Source organism: Zalophus californianus, chromosome 10, assembly GCF_009762305.2.
Source record: "Zalophus californianus isolate mZalCal1 chromosome 10, mZalCal1.pri.v2, whole genome shotgun sequence".
In the NCBI taxonomy this organism is placed as follows: domain Eukaryota; kingdom Metazoa; phylum Chordata; class Mammalia; order Carnivora; family Otariidae; genus Zalophus; species Zalophus californianus.
In genome coordinates, this window is record NC_045604.1 from 89,810,560 (window position 1) to 89,831,696 (window position 21,137).

At 49.2% G+C, this 21,137-nt stretch overlaps 1 protein-coding gene across 1 annotated transcript in view; it reads left to right on the forward strand.

Annotated features, from left to right (window-relative positions):
- Positions 1-8,260: 8,260 nt before the first annotated feature.
- The window catches only part of GGA2 (golgi associated, gamma adaptin ear containing, ARF binding protein 2), a 30,535-nt gene continuing 17,658 nt past the window's right edge, over positions 8,261-21,137 (forward strand). Inside the window, exons 1-5 of the mRNA XM_027609953.2 lie at positions 8,261-8,442; positions 15,859-15,943; positions 16,752-16,827; positions 17,706-17,804; positions 19,751-19,874. Of these exons, the coding sequence (XP_027465754.1) occupies positions 8,346-8,442; positions 15,859-15,943; positions 16,752-16,827; positions 17,706-17,804; positions 19,751-19,874 (481 nt within the window). The 5' untranslated portion in view covers positions 8,261-8,345. The remainder of the gene's footprint in view (positions 8,443-15,858; positions 15,944-16,751; positions 16,828-17,705; positions 17,805-19,750; positions 19,875-21,137) is intronic.

Below are 21,137 nucleotides of genomic sequence, written 5' to 3' on the forward strand. Positions count from 1 at the left end.
CTCAAGTCCATTCCCCCGGGGCTTCTGAGAGCATGGTTAAGTGGTAAAGGCCATGGACGCCAACTACCAGACTCAAAAGCCAGTTCTACCACCTACTCACCATGTGACTTCTGGACCTCAGTTTCCTCCTCTGTGAAATGGGGCTGGCAAGTGTTCCTGTCTCAAAGAGTCGTAAGGATTAAAATAGATGTTATATGAACTGAGGGTTGCTGGAGTGGTGGGGGGTGGGAGGGATGGGGTGGCTGGGTGGTAGACATCGGGAAGGGTATGTGCTATGGTGAGTGCTGTGAATTGTGCAAGACTGTTTAATCACAGATCTGTACCTCTGAAACAAATAAGGCAGTATATGTTAAAAAAAAAAGATAGCAGGAGGGGAAGAATGAAGGGGAGTAAATCGGAGGGGGAGACGAACCGATGGACTCTGAAGAACAAACTGAGGGTTCTAGAGGGGAGGGGGGGGGGGGGCGGGGTTAGCCTGGTGATGGGTATTAAAGAGGGCACATTCTGCGTGGAGCACTGGGTGTTATGCACAAACAATGAATCATGGAACACTACATCAGAAACTAATGATGTAATGTATGGTGATTAACAACAATAAAAAAGTTTAAAGAAGAAAAAAAATAGATGTTATATGGAAAGTTCTTAAAACAGTGCTTGGCACTTAACCGATGTTATCTGTTACCATCATCATCAGCACCGGTATTTTCATTCTTAGAAAGGGCAATCTTGATTGTAAAGCATAGAAACACTCAGACTGACTTTAAAATAAAAAAAAAAAAGATTATTTATTTGACAGAGAGAAGGAGCAGGGGGAGGGGCAGTGGGAGAGGGAAAAGCAGACGCCCCGCTGAGCGGGGAGCCCAACACAGGGCTCAATCCCAGGACGCAGAGATCATGACCCGAGCCTAAGGCAGACCCTTAACTGACTGAGCCACCCAGCCACCCCCGCCCCCACTCAGACTAACTTGAACTGCAAAAGGTATTTATCGGAGAGGTAGGACTCTCACAGATCAAACGGGAGGACTTCCAGCTGGACCTTTCGAGAGCCTGGAATCTGTACCTGCCAATCCACTGGGACTCAAGAACCTCACTTTTGTCCCTCACACCACAGTCTCTAACATTCAGCTGGGTCTGCTCCCCTCGTCTTCCTTCTGCAGGCCGCCTTTCTCTTTCTGTACTTGGCCAACAACTGCCCCAGCCTTAAAGCCGAATCCTCCTCTCACCCTACACTACCAGTTAGATAACTGGTATTGCACGTCCAGATTCCCAGGAGGAATCTGATGGGCCTCACTTGGGTCAGCTGTCTGCTTGTGGTCCAGTCAGCTGTGGCCAGTGGGACAGAGTCACACAATAGGACCGTGGCTGCAGGGGGGCCCACTGTACTGAGTAGGGAGAGTGGTTCCTTCCCCTCAGCACATTCTCTGTCAGTGTCCCTCAGAGAGGATCTTTTCTAGAAAATTATTGTTCTGTAACCACATTTGGAATTTCATTTCCATTGCCTTTATCCTACTTTGTTTCTACATAATACTTACTACTATATGAAATTATATAGCATACTTGTACGTGTTTACTGCCTCCCTCCCTTACTCTAAAGAATGTAAGATGAAGAAAGGCAGGCAGTTTGCCTCATTCTTGGTTATAACCATGGTGCCTGGCCTATTGCCTGACACATAGTAGGGAATCAAGTGAGGATCTTACGGAAAAAATAAGGGCCCCATCAGTCAGACCAGTGTGTTTAGAAGTGGCAGTCAAAAAAAAAAATAGAAGCGGCAGTCATCAGCTGGTCTGCCAAATTTAATAGTTTCCCAGCATCGCTTTGCGAGATTTGCAATTGTGGTTAGCAAGCTGGTCTGCGGCCTGTAATTTGCTTTGAATCCAACTGTCTATGAGACAGCCTTTTTTTTTTTTTAAGATTTTATTTCTAAGTAATCTCTACACCCTACGTAGGGCCCGAACCCACAACCCCAAGATTAAGAGTCACCTGCTCTACTGACTGAGCCAGCCAGGTGTCCCTCTATGAGATAGACTTTGGACAAAGACTGAAGTGAAGGGTGGGGACAAATGGAAGTCGTCTATTCATCAGTTAATATATTGGTCATAAGACAAAATTCCTACCTTCCCAGGGACCAAGAGTGATGAATACTTAGAAAGTGAGGACCCTCTGGGTAATAGGAGGGTCCAGAGAGGGCGGCTTTTAATCTGTTCAGGGGGTACTAGAAGGCTTTACAGATGAAGTGACCTTTGAACAGCGTTCTAAAGGATGAGTAGGAGTTTCCCAGGTCTGTGGGGGTTAGAAGAGTATTCCAAGTAGAAGGAGAGGAGAACTTCACAAAGGTGAGCATGATCGGAAGTAAGGGTAGGAGTTGAGGGGGTGTAGAAGTGGCTGAGAAACCAGGCAGAGGGAAATTCCAAATGGCCCTTTTTTTTTAAGATTTTTTTTTATTTATCTGACAGAAAGAGCATGAGCAGGGGGAGGGGCAGAGGGAGAAGCAGGCTCCCCGCTGAGCAGGGGACCGCCCCCCAACGTGGGGCTCAATCCCAGGCCCCTGGGATCATGACCTGAGGCAAAGGCAGACACTTAACCGACTGAGCCATCCAGGTGCCCCCCCCAAATGGCCTTTCTTTGCCAGGTTAAGGGTATCAGGGTGCCATCTGATGCAAATAATGACAACAGCAACAAAAAAAAACCCAGATTCAAACCAGCTTAAAATAAGATTTAGTATTTCATGTAACAGGAAGTTCAGGGGGTAAGGCAGGCTCTAGCGTTGGTTAATTAAACGTCCAGTGACGTCAGTAAGGACCCCGGGTCTTTCTATTTCCATCTCTGCCGTATTGGCCCCAGCCAATAGCCTTGGGTTGGTTTCCTGTGCTGACAGTTGGCTTGCCTAAAGTGGTTGGGCCTCTCTGCACTTCCTCCTTCATGTGCTGTCAGAGATAGTGGCTTTCTGCAGCTCTCCCCCTAAATGCAAAGAATCTTCTCCAAGCACCGTTCCCTGCTTTACTTCCCCATTCTTGAACTTCTGGGAAAGTGGGGGAGGCATCCTCATAGGTCAGTCAGACCCAGAGTGGGGGCAGGGCCCGCTCTTCCCTGAGGTCCATGGCTGGGTTGCGGAACCCTGGGCACTTGAACAAATTGCGGGTTCTGTTAGTGAAGACATGAGTTAAGTCTTCAGGAGGTGGAAGGTGAGGAACCATTGAAAGGTTTTGAGCAGGGAAGCGACAGGATCGGATTTATGGATTATTTGAAAGCTCCTCCTGGCAGCTTTGCTGCAGAGAGATTGGAGCAGAACCAGACCAGAAGCAGGGAGCCCTGATAGGAGAGGATTGGAAAATGAGACACGAAGGAGGACTGTTCGGATGAAGCCGCACTTCCTCATCACAGCCTGACCCTGGTCTGTCTCCCCAGCTGCACTTCAGTCTTTACGGCCCCTCACGTGCCCTCTTGTCTGGCCTCCAACCACATATGCCTTCCCGAGGTCCCCAGGCACGTCTCCGTCCTGCCTTCGTACTGCTGTTCTCCCCACTCTTCTCTGGTTTTGCCTGGTTGCCTCCTTCCTAGCCTCCAGATCTCAGCTCCACTATCACATCAGGGAAACCTCTGACTTCTTCCCGGGAGGTCTTCCTGTTGTCTTTCATCATCAGCACCCTCTTCTTTTCCAAAGCACACAATTGGAATTGATTGCATAACTAATCGTGTATGTAAGGAGTTCTGCAGTTATTTGCTGGTGTCAGATAGTAAAGTTCAGGAGAACGGGGGCCTCCTGTCTTCACCGTTGTGCCCCTGGTGCTGAGAACAGCTGTGCTTCACGCAATGGCTGCTCAGAGACACTGGAGTCAAAGACCAGATCCACCTCTGATTGGATCAGATGGTCAGGGTGAGCAGTCAAGAGCACAGGTGCTGGCTTCGCCGAAGTCGCTATGTTTAGCGAGAATGCTGCTGTGCAGTGTTTCAGGGACTTCACATCATTGGTGGTAACTATTTTCATTAGTGAATCACCGGATATGAATGTGTTTTTTTAATTTAGAAGTCAGTACAAGTTTGTTTTGGCACTCATGCTCATTATCATGGCCTGGGGGATCTCCAAGTTATCCTTCAAAGCTCTGCCAAATGTTAGGGTCACGGCCCTTCCCTCTAGGCCAGAGCCCCCCTCAGCTCCACCCCCTCCCATCACTCCCCCAATCCTGATGGCAGTAGGACAGCCCAGCCAAGGAGGGGAAGCTGTCACCACCTGGAGAACCCCTCTAAACCGAGTCCATTCAATCCTGTCTTTATTCATTCATTTGACAAATACCTCTTGTGCCAGGCCCTCTGAGGCCTGGGGATGTGGAGAGGAATAGTAAAGGCTCATTAATTATAGACGCTCAGGGGCCCCTGGGTGGCTCAGTCAGTTAAGCGTCTGCCTTCGGCTCAGGTCATGATCCCAGGGTCCTAAGATCGAGCCCCCACATCAGGCTCCACGCTCAGCAGGGGGTCTGCTTCTCCCTCTCCCCCCCCACTTCCCCTGTTCCTGTGTGTGCTCGTGCGCTTGCTCTCTCTCTCACTCTTTCTCTCTCGCTCACTCTCAAAATCTTAAGAAAAATTATAGACGCTCAGTCCACAGGCATTTCTTACCCCCAATTATTTGTATATATTTATGTATGTGTATTTACATTTATTTGTTAAGCTTTAAAAAAAAGAACAAAAGAGAAGGTCCCCCACCTCAAAGAGATGAGAGTCTCACATGAGACTAACAATTACCGTAATACAGGTGTGGAGCTGATGGTGGAGAGGCAATGGAATTGGTACAGGGATATGGAATCCCTGGGTGGGGGTGGGGGGGGAAGCCAGTTGGGGAACACTTCCTTTAGAAGGAGGTGGGTTTTGCCTTTTGATTTCAATTTCAGATAAATAGTAATTGTCTTAGTATAAGTATGTCCCAGGCAATATTTGGGACATACTTGTGCTAAAAAATTATTTGTGTGTCTGAAATTCAGATTTAACTGGGCTTCCTCTGTTTTTATTGGCTAAATCTGGCAGCCTCACGCTGACAGTTTGACAGCAGAGGGAGGTCGTTCCAGGCTGAGGGAACAGGACATACAAAAGAAAGGACTTCAGGTACAATTAGTTCCCATCTGGTGCTTAGAGCTAGATAGGGAGAGCCACAGGATTCCGGTTCCACCCATAATTATTTTGCATCTATAAAGTGCCAGAAGTTCGATGGTATGTAAACCCAACCACTGCCCTGAACTCCCAATCCACTTCCTTACTGCCCACTTACCTTTTGTCTTTCTGTTGCGGTCCCTGGGCCAGCAGCATCAGCATCGCCTGGAGACTAATGAGAATTAGATTCTTGGGCTTCATCCCAGACCTACTGAATTAGAAACAGTGTGGGCTGGGCCCTGCATGATGTGTTTTAACAAGCCCTCCAGCTTATTCTAACAAAGACCAGTTGGAAAACTGATCCACTAGTCAAAATTTTGAATGAGTGCGGTTGCTTAGAATCACGTAAGTAACGTGAGCCAGGTGTAAGAAATATCTAGGAAGTGATGAATGGTCCTTGGCCAGTGGAGAGCTCCTGCCCCTATGGGGCGCAGTCTCAGTCATCTCCAGACATTTGTTGCAGTAAGGAAACCCAGCTCTGGCGTCTCCAGGTGTTTATTTTATTTGACTCATTAGTGAAGACACTGAGAAGATGTTACAACCAGTTCAAAGGAGAATCCACAGGACAGACACATTTATAGATCAGGAATATTGAAATGAATGTGCAAATGGAGACAAACTGGTTTTTCCACATGGAGCAGGTTGTATTTTCCCAGGACAATTCATTTGCAAGCCTGTAGACAAGAATAATTTTTAATTGCTTTCAGTTATCTACAGTTTACAGAGATGTAACATAATTCCCAAAGAAACAAAAAAAAAGAACACAGAAGGGGACGCTATAGATAATTCTTTGAAAAACAAAATTTCCCCTATATGAATAATGTTATAGGTGAAAGCTGTCCCCTGAAAATTCATATGCTGAAGCTCTAAGCCCCTATATGTGATGGTATTTGGAGGTGGGACTTTGGGAGTTAATTAGGTTTAGATGTGGTCACAAAGGTGGAGCCCTCAGGAAGAGATTAGTATCTTTATAAGAGGAAGAGACCACACTGCATGCTCTCTCTCTCTCCCTCCCTCCACCTTGGAAGCACACAGCAAGATGGCAGCCCTCTGCAAACCAGGAAGTGGGGTCTTACCAGGGACCCAATCTGCAGCACCTTATCTTGGACTTTCCAGCCTCCAGACCTGTGAGAAAATGTCTTGTTGTTTAGACCGCCCAGTCTGGGGTATTCTGTTAAAGCAGCGCAAGTTTACCAAGACCGGTAACAACCGTAAAAGGTTTAGCATAGAGGCTGGCAAACAGCACTTCCATCTCTTGTCGTTCAGAGCTTTCATGACAGTTTCCGTGTGGAAGGGTGCTATGGGCAGCAATCTGTTAGAGATGTGTGTGGCTAGACTTATTTTGAAACTGAGATGGCACAACAGTGGTTAACTCACTTAGATTGTGTATTTACTTGGGATAGGGAAGTCCCTGGGCCGCAAGGGTGCAAGAGCCCCTGGCTCTGAGGGTCCCAAACAGATCAGGTTTGGTTCCTCACTACTGACAAAACCCAAAGGCAGAGAGACAGTGGTGGTGAAGCAAGAAAAGGATTTATTTCAATGAGGCCAGCAGGGAACAGAGCAGACAAACATCTCAAAGACTGTCTCCAGAGTGCTGAAAATACTTGCAGGTTTATTGTAAGGAACATGCGGGACAAAGGTTGGCAGTGAAGTCAGGTCATCAATGTCTTCGGGTCAATCACAGGCCGGGGTCTTGCTGGCTCAGGGCCGTCCTTACTGCTTGAGGGGGTAGGTTTGGTTCCCATCACAGGATGCTTTTCCTGTGGGGCCTTTGCCACAGTTAGGAGATAAGCTGGAAAGAATTTACTCAATTAGAAAGTACAGACTGAGGTCAAGATGGAAGTGGTTGAAGTCCTCATTCAGAGACAGGACCTAAAGCCCTATAGCTACCTCTTATTGCTTGTAGGGTTCATTTGGCCATTCAACAAATATTTAGTGGCACTAGCATGCCAGGCACTATTCTAGGTACTGGGGATATAGAAGTGTACAGAGCAAAGTTTTTGCTTTTATTAGTGGGGTGAAACAGGTAATGGAGGATAGACAATTCGTGCTTTGAAGGAAAATTATGTGTCTTCTAGGTAGCATGGCTTTTTACTGTCTCTTGGACCTCTTACAAGTGGTTACTCCTAGATGACTGATAGAAATGCAAATTCTGCAGTTTGGGTGGACAGCCCTCACTGCTGATGGAAAAGCTAGTTTTGTGTGCATTTGTCCATATGTTCCAACAATCCTTTATTCGTATACATTTGCCTTTTCTCTTTTTTAAAGATTTTAAATTATCTCTATACCCAGTATGGGGCTTGAACTTCCAGCCCCAAGATCAAGAGTCTCCGGCTCTACCGACTGAGTCACCCAGGTGCCCCCAACCTTTTTTCTCTTTTTTTTTTTCCTAAAGATTTTATTTATTTGACAGAGACATAGCGAGAGAGGGAACACAAGCAGGGGGAGTGGGAGTGGGAGAGGGAGAAGCAGGCTTCCCGGAGGAGGAGGGAGCTCCTGGGATCATAACCTGAGCTGAAGGCAGAGGTTTAACGAATGAGCCACCCAGGCGTCCCCCTTTTTTTCTCTTTTGAGTGAATTACAACATCACATCTGCTCAGTTCCCCTCATTTAATTAAAGTTAAAATATTTAATATGTATTTGTTTCAGTATGTATGAGAATCATGACTTTTTTGGGGGAAAATTATCCTTTAACAAAATAGGCAATATTTAGTAGATCAATGGTGTAATGTGTAAAGGAGAAAATAAGGCAATATGACGGAAAGCCGGTGTGTCATTTCAGAGAAGGTGGTGTGGGGGAAGACCCTCCTGGATAAAAATACTGCCCCCCAAAGAAAAACCCTATTCCTAGTTTATCTGAAATTCAAATTTAACTGGGCATCCTGCATTTCATCCGACAAGCCTACTCCGGAAGGACAAGAGCACGCAGGCCTCGCGAAGTTGGCTTGAGGGGCCTTGACCCCATTGTGGTCTAGAACTACGCTGGGCAAACCCAGCCTCCGCGGAGGGCAGGCATCTCTGCGAGGCAGCGCCCCTGGCCCGAGGCTCGCCCGGAGGCGGGGCTTGACTGGTGGGCGTGGCCTCTCCAGACCCCCGCCCTGTCACGTGCCAACCCTCGCCTGCCGCGTCGGCAGCCCCGGAGCGCGCCGGACGGCGGCGGCTAGAGGCCAGGGGCAGCCGCAGCTTGAGCAGCGGGGTCCGGGCCATGGCGGCGGCGGCGACAGTGGCAGCGGGGGCCGCGGCGGGGGCCGAGACTGCCGAGGGGCCCCCGGGGCCGGCGGCGGCGCTGGAGCTGTGGCTCAGTGAGTAGCGGGGCCGCCCCTCGGCGGGGGCTCAGCAACACACGTGAGGCCTGACTTCCCGCCTCCCCAAGGCCTTTCTTCTGACGCGGCGGCGGCGGGCAGGTGGCCAAGGGCCGGGGGCTGGGCCGGGCGTGGGTGCGGGGATCGCCCCGGGTTCCCTCGAGGAGCCTCAGGAGTCGGCCGGGCGGCGGAACACCAGTCTGGGTGCTCTGCTCCCCGCCACTGCCCACCTCTGTCGTCGCAGCACGCAAACATGATTCACGTAATGGCTAGGGTTTGGGGAGCTTTTCTTTTGTGTCAAGCACTGTGCTAGAGGCATTTCAGCCATTGTTAATCCTCATTACGACCCCAAGAGGCAGCTTCTATTATTAACCCCGTTTTGGAGAAGAGGACCTTTCCACTGAAGGAGACTCGTGCAAGCCAGGCAGCCTCTTGCGGTCTCTCCGGAGCTGGCACAGATCTCTGTCAGGCTGCTGTTGTTAATGTCAAAACAAGCCCTTTATACCTTTTGTGTACGTTTACTGTGGCCGGACTCCCCCTCACCACAGTCCTGGCCGGTACGGGTAACCGATGAGGAATTGAAATTCAGGGAGGCTACAGAGTATGCGTCTTGTATCGGGCCCTGCTAGGTGCTGGAAATCCTGAGGTGCGTAACACAGGGTTCTTGATTACAATAAACCTTGTTTAGTGGGTCCAAGCCCATAGTCAGGGCACCTTGCTATAATTAGGGCAAATTGGGGTGCGGGCCGCTTTTGCTTAACATGTCGTAAAGAGTTGATCGGTTTATCTGGGGATTGTCACAGCAGACATAGCATTTGAGTGGACAGCAGAGGTGACAACACCTCAGGCACTCAGGCACAGGAAACCATGTGCAAAAAACTGGGGACGGGAGGGTGTGGGGCGTTCTGGGAACCAGTAGTGGGTACTGCTGATGTGGAAAGCCTAAAGAACAAAGAGCCTGGAAAAGAGGCTGGGGGGCTAATCGGGGCTTGGATGCTGCAGAAAGGAATTTGTATTTTATCCTGTGGCGGGGTGGGGGTGGAGTTTTCAGTGGGAGCGCCTGATCAAGTACACCTATTAAAAGCCTCACCTGCAGCCATGTGGAGCCAAATTGGCTAGGGAGGCGAGGCCAGGCAGGGACAGTAAATAAACTGTTTTGGTAGTGCTTAGGGGCTGAGGGTAGAAATAATTAGCAGGCACAATCAGCAGCCTTGATGCATTCGAATGGAGACTAGGAGGAACCTAGGATGGATCCTGGATTTCGGGCTGTGGGAACTGGTTGGTTAGAAATGCCTCACCTGTGAGGAGGACTCAGTTTAAGAAGGAAAAGATGGTTCCGTTGTGGAGTTTGAGGTACAGGTGGCATAGCCAAAGAGGCCCTCTGTAGGCAGGTGATCAGCTGCAGAAAGGGTGGGAGCTGGAGGTCAGCGTGGGAATCTTCATTTCACTGGCAGAGAGCTTGTCCAGGCAGGCGGTGGCTATTAAGAGCAGAGGTTTGCAGATAGAGCGTGGCGTTTAGGAAGCAGGTGGGAAAAGCAGCCTGACAGGGAAGGTGGCGCTGACACGGGCAGGAGAAAGCTGGGAGGGTGGGGAGCCACCCATCTCAAAGGAGGGGTGTAGTTGGTGGGCAGAAAGATGGAGTAGGGTGAGGCAGGAGAAGGGGGAACTTTGAATTTGGCAACTAAAAGGTTACTGATGAGGTATCTTTAAGTGGTGGGGACTGAAGGCGGTTGATTAGGTAGTGGAGAACACGCCTAGACTGGAGTTGCCAAAAAAGAGTCAGGTGGACTGGGTGAGAGGACACTGTCAGCTCACCTGGTGCAGGAGACAACAGGGAACCTGACTGCCCAAGGTGGGGGGTTCTTCAGACCCTCTGTTTTAGGCGGATATGGTCCCAAAGGTGCTAGATCTTGCAGTTTTTCAGTTAGAGCTAGAACCTATATTTTATGTGAAATCTCTTGAGTTTTCAAGAGTTGGCAACAGCTACTCTGAAATACAGTTTATCTGGTGTAGGGAGCATGTAGCTCCTGGTCACCAGCCCTTTTTTCTTTCTTTCTTTTTTTTTTTTTTAATGGTATTTGTGAAAGGAAGGAGGGAGCATAGCCAGAGGGAATTTAGGTGTAAAGGAGATCTCAAAAGGAGAAGGGCACCTGTAAGCCCCTCTTTACGCTACTGTTCCTTTGGGGAACTATCCTTAAATCCCAAGTCCAATGCTGGAGCCAGGGGTGAGGGCCTTGAAGATGCTGAAGGAGGTCAGAGCCAGAGCAGAAAGGGGTGACTTGGCTTCAAAGAGAAGAAGGGCACCTTTTGTTTTTCTGAATGTTTGGGGAAGGAGATAAAGATGATTGCACATGCAAATAAGGTCCCGTGTGACCACCACCATTCCCTGCTGAGTGTCAGGGGCAGAGATGGAACTGGGGGCTTCAGGGAGGAAGTGGGGAAGTTTGGGAACGGCTGGTAAGGGAAACAAAAGGGTGCCCACCTGGATGCTTGAGAGCAGGGTCTCTCAACCTTGACACTGTTGACATTGGGTCTGATAATTCTGTGTTGTGGGGGTCTGTCCTGTGCATTATAGGATGTTTAGTAGAATCCCTAGCCTCAACCCACTAGATGCCAACAGCACACACCAAAATGCCCACATAAAACCAAAAGCATCTCCAGATATTGCCAAATGTCCCCTCAGAGGAAAAGGGCAGGATCACCTTCTCCCTTCACACTTGAGATCCTCTGAGTTTGGACTTCGGAGTGTTGATTGGACATCGGAAGTGTTTCTTGTAGTCTTCAAGGTTGTGTGATTCTTCACCCCTAGTAGGATCAGAGGAGGCGAGCTATGGTTTAAACTGGATTTGCTGGGGTGATGGGCACAGTGGAGCTGGTACAATGGAAGGCCAAGGAGGTAGAGGGGTTGATGGTGTGGCAAGGACAGGGGTGTAGCTGAAGAAATGCACTGAGTCTGGGCTGGATGGAGAAGGAAGTCATTGTAGGTGGGATCTGAGGACTGCCAGGCTCAGGTCACTAACAGACCTTGCGTCAGCCCAGCAGGGCAGCTGTGTCTTGAAGACGGGGATAGTAGTAATCTGACCTTAGAGTTGTTAATACATGTGTAGCACTTAGAACAGTGCCTGGCATGTGGTGTTAGATATTATCATTAGTGTTTTTAGTTGTGAGTGGCAAAAAACTCATATTGGCTTAGCAGGAGAAAAAAAAAAAAAGGAAAACCTTTGGAACTGGGGAGGAGTAGCTCCTCAAAGGAACATCAGGAAGCCGAAGTGATGAATCACTGAATTCTCCTGAAACCAATATTATGCTATATGTTAACTAACTAGAATTTAATAAAAATTAGGTGGGGGGGAGGAAGGTGTTACCAGAAATTCATGCTTTAAAAAAATGCAAATAGCAGCTTCTGTGCATTCTGCAACCCCTGACCCCCAAACTTAATTGATTTTGGTGGTGGTTCCCCAGGATTGCATAGAGAGCTGCCTCATTCTTGTTACTGAGAACCTCCGTCCCACTGTATGGGTATACAATAATTGACGTACCCAGCTCCCTGTTAGCGGGCCTTTGAGGTTGTTGCCAGTCCTATGCTGTTAAAAGCTGTGCTGGGTCCCCTTGGTCCCTGGGACTGTAGCCGTAGTGGTGCTGCCAGGGGCTCTGGGCCATCTTTCGTGCTTGTAGTGGGGTGCTCGGCAAAGCCGTCTTCCTTTCACCTGGACCTACTCCCAGGTGATATGTCCTGTCTTCCTTCCAGCCCCACTTTTGTGCCTCTTGGGGATCGGGGGTGGTCAAATTGCAATCTATTTATACTCTCCCAGCTTCTTGAGGGCTGAGCTCATTCTTTATCTTGGAGCCTAGCATAGGACATTCCCAGGGTGGGTCTTGGGTTTCTGTCGTGGGCTTAACTGAAGGACTCCTGGACTGTAGACTTCCCGAAGGATGGAACTCTAAGTGTTCCTTGAGGTGACTGCTTCCCCAAAGCCTCGGGGTTCCCCTGACCAGCCTAGGCTGCTCCTGGCGCTGGAGTCAGGACTCTCGTGGTTCATTGGCAGCTGTGTGAGATGATTTGGCTTCGGATTTAGTCACTCTTAGATGAGCCATGTCACTCACTGCTAGAGGTCTCAGCTGTTTTCTTAATACCTCTCACCCTGTAACGGGCTTGAAATGCATAGGAACACTGCTTTTATTAAGTAGATACATGGCACTAGTGTTCTTTGTCCTGCCCAAGTGCCAGCTAAAGAAACCACTTAATGCCTGGGGTGGCCCCTGGTAGGGCTGTGGCAGTCCTGAGAAGCAGATAAGGGGTTCTTTGAGTCTTTCCCTGGCCATGCCCTGCTGGCTGCCAGCCACTCCTTGGGGCAGATGGGTGTCCTGTACCCTAGGGGTGCTACGGCCTGATCAGACCCAGTGGGTGGACCTTGGGGGGGCCAGGGGTTCGTTTTCTCTGGAGCCGCAGGAAGCCTCTGAAACAGCCTTGCCGGCTGGCATTATATTGTAGAAGACCCACTTATTTCCGAACTGGGCTAACCCTCCCCTGGAGTCAAAAATCAGTCCAGCCAGCTGGCCAGGCTCTGCAGAGCAAAAGGTGAATCATTCATTCATTCAGTAGATATTTGTGCCAGTGACATTCTGGAGGATGTGAAGGTGAACGAGACCTGTCTTCCTGCTTGAGGGAGCTGATAACTTAGTGGCAAGAAAGTTGAAACTAGTTCCCCAAGAGGCCCTGTCTCTGTCAAGCAACTGAGAGAAGTGTTTGGGCCCTGGCTCGGGGCAGACCTGGGACTGCAGTTTTGTTGCTGTTCTCCAGCTTTTGTAGCTGGGCAGGTTTCTTTGCCTCTAAAATGGTGAGAGAATAGTGGCCCTCTCCCTTCTTAACCCTGGACGGGAGGGAGGCTTGGGAAACACTCAGCCTAGTGGCTGGTACATGGTAACTTCTTTACAAAAAAGAAAAAAAAAAAGGCAGCTAATACTACTATTGCTATTTGGGGGCTGGGATGAACTTTGAGGGAATCCTCATGATACAAATAAACTTACACTTTATAGATCTTGCTGCTTTGCCTTGGTTAAGGGTTTGGAACATGACTTAACCTCACAGATGTGTCTTATTCCTTTCTTTGGAAAAGCTGGTGACTGTCTTACTCTTTTCACTTGGTGGCCGGGGAGGGGGTGAGGAGGAGGAAGGCTGGATTTTGCCGATCTCTGCTCTAGGTCCAGTCATGGGTCGAGTTTCTGAGTGCCCAGAGGCATCAGTCTTGACCTGGTAGTGAACTAAAACTTCAGGAAGCTAAAATCAGGCAGAATTATTTAAGATGAGTCAGACCTCTTTAATCAGGATCTCTGAGAATCACTGCTTTAAATAATTTATTTCATGAGTAATTATTTTGTGCCTTTGAGGAAGGTATTGTACTAAGCACTGCAGGGAATATATGGCTTTTGCCTTCTAGAGTTTTATTCCCTTTAGGTGCAGTAAGTCACGTACACATGTTTTTAAAGTAAAAGGCAGAGACTGTGCATTATAATGAACAATAAGATTTAGCTGTCCTTTATTGGTTACTTTAATATTTGCTGCTGTACCAGGCACTTTAGATACCACCTTATAAAAAACCTCAGGAATGACCTTTGAGGAAGGTGCTGTTTTCCTTTATAGTGGAGGGAACTGAGGCCCTGGGAGCCCAAGAACATGTAGCTAGTCAGGATTGGAGCTAGACGTCTCCATCGTAAGAGGGGCAGGTAGAATGCAGGTCTTCTGAGAAGGAAGAGAGGCTTCTGTTTGGTGGGGGTGGGAAACAAATCAAGGAAGTCTTCATGAAGAAGTGACATTTGAATTGGGGCTCAAAGGATGGATAGAATTTTCGAGATCCAGCATAGGAAAGAGCTTTGAGGGGGAACAGGTGAGGGAATGTGGGCAGTGACAGTCTGATTCCTTTGTTCTCCCTTGTTGTCTTTTTTCACTTAGAATGGAGTTGGCTTTTTGAATCTCACAGTTGAGCTGGGGAGACACATGACTTCCACATGACAGAAGTGTGACTGCAGTCCGGAAAGGTTAAACTCTGCTTGACCTTGGACTCTTCAGTAACCCGAAGGGAGGAGAATCACAGGGGCTGGAGCAGTGGGAGGAGGTTTTGGGGGAAGGTGGAAATTCAGATGGGCCTTGAAAAATGGGTAGGATTTTGAGAGGACCAAAGTAAATGTTCAGGCATAAGGAATAATATCAGAAACAGGACCCTAGAATCAGCCTGTTACAGAGCTTGAAAGAGCTTCTCTGTCAGGAGCCTTCAGCAAGGTCTTTCACTGGAGGGGTAGGTAGTCCCCCAGAAGTTGGACAGCAAGGAGTCGAGGGGTGGGGGTTAGGAAAGCATAGGACAGAGGCCTCCCAGCAGCTCCTGTGTGAGAGAGCAGGGCCTGGTTTAGTCTGGGGCAGGACATGTGGGATGGACACCCTTCTTGGGAATTCTAGGCAGCAGCAGTGGGAGGAGAGAAGCTGTTGTCCAGCACCAGGAAGGTCGAAGATCACCCCTCCCCTCAGCGGAGCCTGGTCTGTTAGGCCTTCTGATAATCCCCCTTCTGTAGGTATCTCTGGCTGTGCCGCCACCCGTTCAGTGCTTAGTGTCCTCAGATTTCATCGACGGATTGTAGCATGATTGGATCTGGGGTCCCGGGAATGTGCAAGTGTACAGAAGGGAACAGCATTTTGAGGAGTGAATGCGAGGAGGTCCTTTTGTTAGCGCGCACAAGCCACTGATACATGGAGAAGCTTCTTACATAGGACGGTCAGAGAGGATTTCAGTAAGCTGAGGGTTAGACTTAGGGTTTATTGTTTTTGAGGAGATGGTGAGGTGACCAAGTGGAGCCACCCAGAGCCTTGTGGTATGTTCTAATCTTACCATCACATAGCTAAGAAAGTTAGAAGTAGCCTCCCGCGGGGCGCCTGCGTGGTTCAGGTGGTTGATTGCCTTCAGCTCAGGTCGTGATCCCAGGGTCCTGGGATCGAGCCCCACATCAGGCTCCTTGCTCAGCGGGGAGTCTGCTTCTCCCTCTGCCCCCACCCCTCTCAAGAAGAAGGTGGGGGGTAGCCTCCCGGATGCTGGCCCTCGCTCATCCTTATTGCAGGGCCAAAGAGGGGGGAAATCCTGACGGGGCATGAAGGAGGCGTACGCAGGCCAACCGCTGCACCGGAAGGGGAGTCTCTTGCAGACAAAAGCTTGTTCATTCAGTGAGCCAGTCTTCACTGAGGCCTTATCATGTGCCGGACACTGTGCCTGATGGTAGCCAACAGCATAGCCATGGTCCTGTCCCTTTCAGCTGTCTGCTTGCTGGGTCTGATCCCCTGGAGGTGTGCTAGCACTGTCCTTGGCTGCCACTTTATTTGTGGAGGGGCGGGTGTATATTTCTTTTCATTCTTTATTTTTATTTCCTTGACAGATAAAGCCACAGACCCAAGCGTGTCAGAACAGGATTGGTCCGCTATCCAGAATTTCTGTGACCAGGTGAACACTGATCCCAATGGGTAAGGTGACCTTCACAGACATACACTTGACTTGGGATACCTCAGACAAAGTGCATGCTTCGGTCTCTTGGGTCTGTTTTACCTCAGAGAAAGAAAGTGAGGCTTTCTTTCCTTTTTTTTCCTCCATGATCTGAGAACATTATTTTTCTGGGAATAGCAAATGGGAAAAAAATTGCAGTGTTCTATGTGACTCATGCTAAGGAGACCCCTGAATGTTAGGGTTAGAAGGTAGCTAGGTTACATAGGAATGTGAAAGAGATCAGTGTATTCTCCGTAATTTTAAATGTCTTCTTTCTTAAGAAAATGCAGGAAGAGGGTGAAATTTTGTTGGTTTCTGGTTTTGTTTTTGTTTTTAAATTTGGTTTCTGTTTCCAAAGCATTTGGATAGGAACTGAAGAATCATGTCAGCCATACACGTTTAATCTACGTGATGCTGCATAGTCGGCATCTTGAAATGGGGGAAAAGTTTGATCACACTTTCTACTCCAGTGTTTACTGAGCCTTTGTCATCCGATAGGGTCTTCTGCTCACAGTCTGGTTCCACACAGGTCTGGCCTTGAGTGCTCAGCTTGGAGTTCTAGGGGTGGGTTGGCTGCAGGGAGGAGGATGTCAGATGCTGTCACTGCACCGAGGGTGGGTGGAGGTTTGCCTCCTTCAGAGGCAGGTGTGTGGGCTCTGTGCCCGTCACTCCACCTCTGCTTTGGGACCCGTGCTTCTGGAAGAGAGGTGACTTGACGGAGTGTACTCAGCCATACCAGTTGGTTTCTTCCTCTCCACCCACAGCCCAGGTCTCTCTGTTTTCCCTTAGCCCAACCCATGCGCCCTGGCTACTGGCCCACAAGATCCAGTCTCCACAAGAGAAAGAAGCTCTTTATGCCTTAACGGTGAGTTTGGCTTGCCCTTGCGCTTATACTTTCCTGACATGCAGCTAGAGAGTGCTGGACCCCAGGCCCATTTCACGTGGTGGAGAACGTCCGATAGCGAGTTCTGTGCTTGGGTTGCCCCATCCTAGGTCTGTTTTGAGAGAGTAGCATTGAGCCTGCTTTGGGGGACGGAAAAGAAGGCTTTCTTTCCCTTCATCTTCCCCAGACCAGGGCTGGCGATTTCAGGGGCCATGTAGCAGGGCCTGACTGGTCCCATAAACGAGTGAGCTGCTGGGTGAGGATGGAAACCCAGGAGAGCGTGAGGCCAGTGTGCAGAGGGCAGCTGTGGCACAGGACCGGCTGGCTGGCTACTCCAGGCGTGCAGCTGTGGCCTGGTGTTGCTAGAACTTTGTTTTCCAGGAGTCAGAGATCCAGAGTTTTATATCCATTCTCTGAGTTTATTGATGTTTGTGACTAACTTGAAATGTTAAACAATAGCACGAACCAAAGAAGATGTGTGCGGGCCTGTCTTGCCATCTGAGTGTCAGCAGGTAGCCTGTGGCTCAGTAGTCCTTGTGTGCTACAGATCAGGTCTCTGCCTCTGAGGAGGACAGGATTCTCTAGCCAGTGTGTCCTGCCCACATGGTCTCCTTAAAAGGTGGGAAGGCCTCAGGGTACACCCCACTGAGCTTTCTCCTGGGCACAAACCTGGCAGTTACAGCAAATCAGGCAGGTAGCAATTTTTTCTTAATCTGAAAATGTCACCCTTCCTCAGACTATAGTGTCTTTGTCGTCTTGAGGAAACACTAGCTATGGTTCCAGCAGATGCTTATCAGCTATGAGATGAGCCCTGAAGCCAATGGTTTTCCTTTTCTCATGGGGCTCTTGTGTCCATGCAGGTACTGGAGATGTGTGTGAACCACTGTGGGGAGAAGTTCCACAACGAGGTGGCCAAATTCCGCTTCCTGAATGAGCTGATCAAAGTGTTGTCCCCAAAGGTGAGCAGCCTGGGCTTGGCTGTACTTACACTTACTTGCTCGCTGTACTGTCCCTGGCCCAGCCTTCAAACCCTTGTGCCCCTTCTTGATCCAGAAGTAGGCCTGCTCACGACAGAGCCTGTCGGCCGGTCCTGCTTTACAACAGAGCTGAGAGGGAATGTCCTGCATGCGAAAGCTTTCCTCTTTGTTGGATCGTAACCTTCTCGGGAGCTTCCCGGGTGTGGTCTGAAATGGAACTTAGATAGGACGCTTGTCCTGGGTGGCAGCAAGGCAAGTAGATCTCTACCCCTGCCACATCTTCAGAGTTTACATAAAGGCCTTAAGGGGGTTCAGTGAGTGGTACTGTGTTGGTGTTCTCCACACCACATCACTATCTCATGGCTCTGTCCACATTCCCAGGACAGTGGAAGGGGTGAGAAACCTTAGTTTGCCCAAGTCCAGCTCACAGATCAGCTGGCGGTCACATCTTTCTTGATGGCCTTCCCCAACGCTCTCCAAGGTCTGGGATGCTGGTCATGTTCATCAGCTGAGCCCTGCCTTTGGTTGTCAGCATTTTCACGTTCTCCCTTTAAATATGGCCTTGGGATGGCTGGCCTAGAGGGGTGAGAAACTCAAGCTCGAGGACAGGTTTTTTGGTGGCAGTGGCAAGAGATACCAGGTGTGGCTTTATGTCCCTTCTTGCTTGCCCTCTGCACCTTTTCTCCTGGCCTTGTCTTAGCAACACCGTTCTTGGGTACCTAACTAGATGGAATGCTTCTTTGCTACTTCTCAGCAATTCTCTGATATCAGCTGTGGGTCCCACAGTTTAATTCATTTCACTTCTGCCACTAATAACCGGAGTTATTATAGACCCTGCGCATGAAGGGCTCAGTCCTACCTAGACCTGCCTGCATCAGATACCAGCCAGGGGTCTTAGATGTCCTCAGGCTACTTCCTGCTCTCTGACCAGCTATAAATTCAGGGGTTCCCGTGACTCCCTCCACCAGGTTTCGTAATTCACCAGAAAGACTCACAAAAGATAGGAAAGTAACGATATTCACTATTATCCTTTTGTTATAAAGGATGTAAGTGGAAGAGCTCCATAGACCAAGGTCAGAGCCTCCACACCACCCTCCCAGGACATCCATGTGTTCTAACTCTCCGAAGCTCCTTGTCTGCCAGTTTTTATCTGAAGTTATGTAGGCATTTTGATTAAATCATTAGCTAGGATTGAACTCCATCTCCAGCCCCCGGCCCTCCTGGGAGTTGGTCTGAAAGTTCCAACCCTGTCATCACATGGTGGGTTTTTCTGAAGTGGTCAGTCTCTCCCTTGAAACTAAGCTCCCACCATGAATGGTGAACATAAACTCACATGTGGTCCAAGGGGGCTCATGGTGAATAACAAAAGCTATTCCTTTTTTTTAAGATTTTATTTATTCCTTTGACAGAGAGAAAGCACAAGCAGGCAGAGTAGCAAGCAGAGGGAAAGGGAGAAGCAGGCTCCCCCCTGAGCAAGGAGCCCGACGTGGGGCTCGATCCCAGGACCTTGGGATCATGACCTGAGCAGAAGGCAGTTGCTTAACCAACTGAGCCACCTAGGCGCCCCCAACAAAAGCTATTGCTGAAACTCAGGAAATTCCAAGGGTTTTTTGAAACTGTGCCAGGAACTAGAGACAAAGACCAAATAAATTTTCATAATCTTGCCTCATTCAAAAAATGAGTGTCCCCTGTGGCTCTAACCTATCCCAATATATGGTGGGTTTCACTTGAGCAGTTGTGGAGGTTGACTCCTGGAAACCAAGAAGGCACCCTGGGGCTGGGGGCCAGGCGGTTTGGCCTCTAGTGCCGCCGGTCTCCACCAGCCTTGGGCAGCTCGCTTCCCTGGACCTCAGTGGCCATCTCGTCTGTGGTAGCATGTGCTGGCTAAGTCCTTTCCAGCTTTGTAATTCTTCCCTTTTTATTTTTAGTACCTAGGGTCCTGGACCACAGAAAAAGTTAAAGGAAGAGTCATCGAAATACTCTTTAGTTGGACCGTCTGGTTTCCAGAGGATATCAAGATCCGAGACGCTTACCAGATGCTGAAGAAACAAGGTCGGACTCCTTGGCTTACATTGCATTTCCTCTTCGCAGTCGTTCTTGTTTTTTTGTTTGCTTTGTGGTTTTTTCAGTGAAAGCTGGACATCTTGTGTAGGACAGTAGAGTCTGAGACAAATGATTTTTTTAAAGATTTTATTTATTTTTTAAAAGATTTATTTTTTTGACAGATCGAGAGAGAGCACAAGTAGGCAGAGCAGCAGGCAGAGGGAGAGGGAGAAGCAGGCTCCCAGTCGAGCAGGGAGCCCGATGTGGGGCTTGACTCCAGGACCCTGGGGTCATGACCTGAGCCGAAGGCAGACGCTTAACCAACTGAGCCACCCAGGCGCCCCGGTTTTATTTTTTTAAAAACTTGATTCACTTATTTGAGAGAGAGCAGGTGGGAGGGGGAGAGGGAGAAGCCGACTCCCTGCTGAGCAGGGGGCCCGATGTGGGGCTCGATCCAGGACCCTGGGATCATGACCTGAGCTGAAGGCAGACGCTTAACCGACTGAGCTACCCAGGCGCCCCTGAGACAAATAGTTTCTGATCACTGGAAACAGGCAGACCTTTCCTTCTTGTAGCAGGAGTTGAGCTGGGCTTGGGACTGCTGTTGCTATAGTTACCCTCATTCACTGTACCAGATTTTAAATTCCTCTGGTGTTGGGTTGTATTGAGTGTGGGAGCTGATTTGCTAGAGTTTTTCTCAGTATCCGCTCCATCTCAGCATTAGGTCTTCCTTTTTTCCTCTGCACCTCTGAGAGGGTCTTATTCTGGATACTTTCCTGATAGTCGACTGTTACAACTTGTTACCCAATGCCAGTTAGCCTGGTGGGGGCAGGGGTCATTGTTCTCTGTTCTAAGCCTCGGTTTTAGGTGGGCATTGTGTCCCCGGGTCTCGGTAGCACCTGTTTGTGATCCTGCCCCTCCCCCAGAGGCATAAGTCTTTCTTTTGTGTTCCGAAGCTGCAGTCGGTTTCTGCCGCTGCTCTGAGGACTGCAGGGTTTGATGTCCTTCCCAGCAGTTGAAGGTGTTTGTTCTGGAGGGAGAGAGGAGGACGGAAGTGGGACAGCAGGCCTTTCCTGTGTCTTTCCATGAGTGCCTGGTGAGGCCCTGTGAAGAACCTGTTCCTCTTGTGGTGTGGGCCTCGGAGGTTCTGTGTTCTCTCGCTAGCTCACACCGGCCTGTAAACAATTTAGAAACAAGTTTACTGAATTATCCGCCTTGGTGTTGCCTTCAGTTTTTGCTTGGAGGCCCTGCCTTTCCTTAGATTTCTTGCCC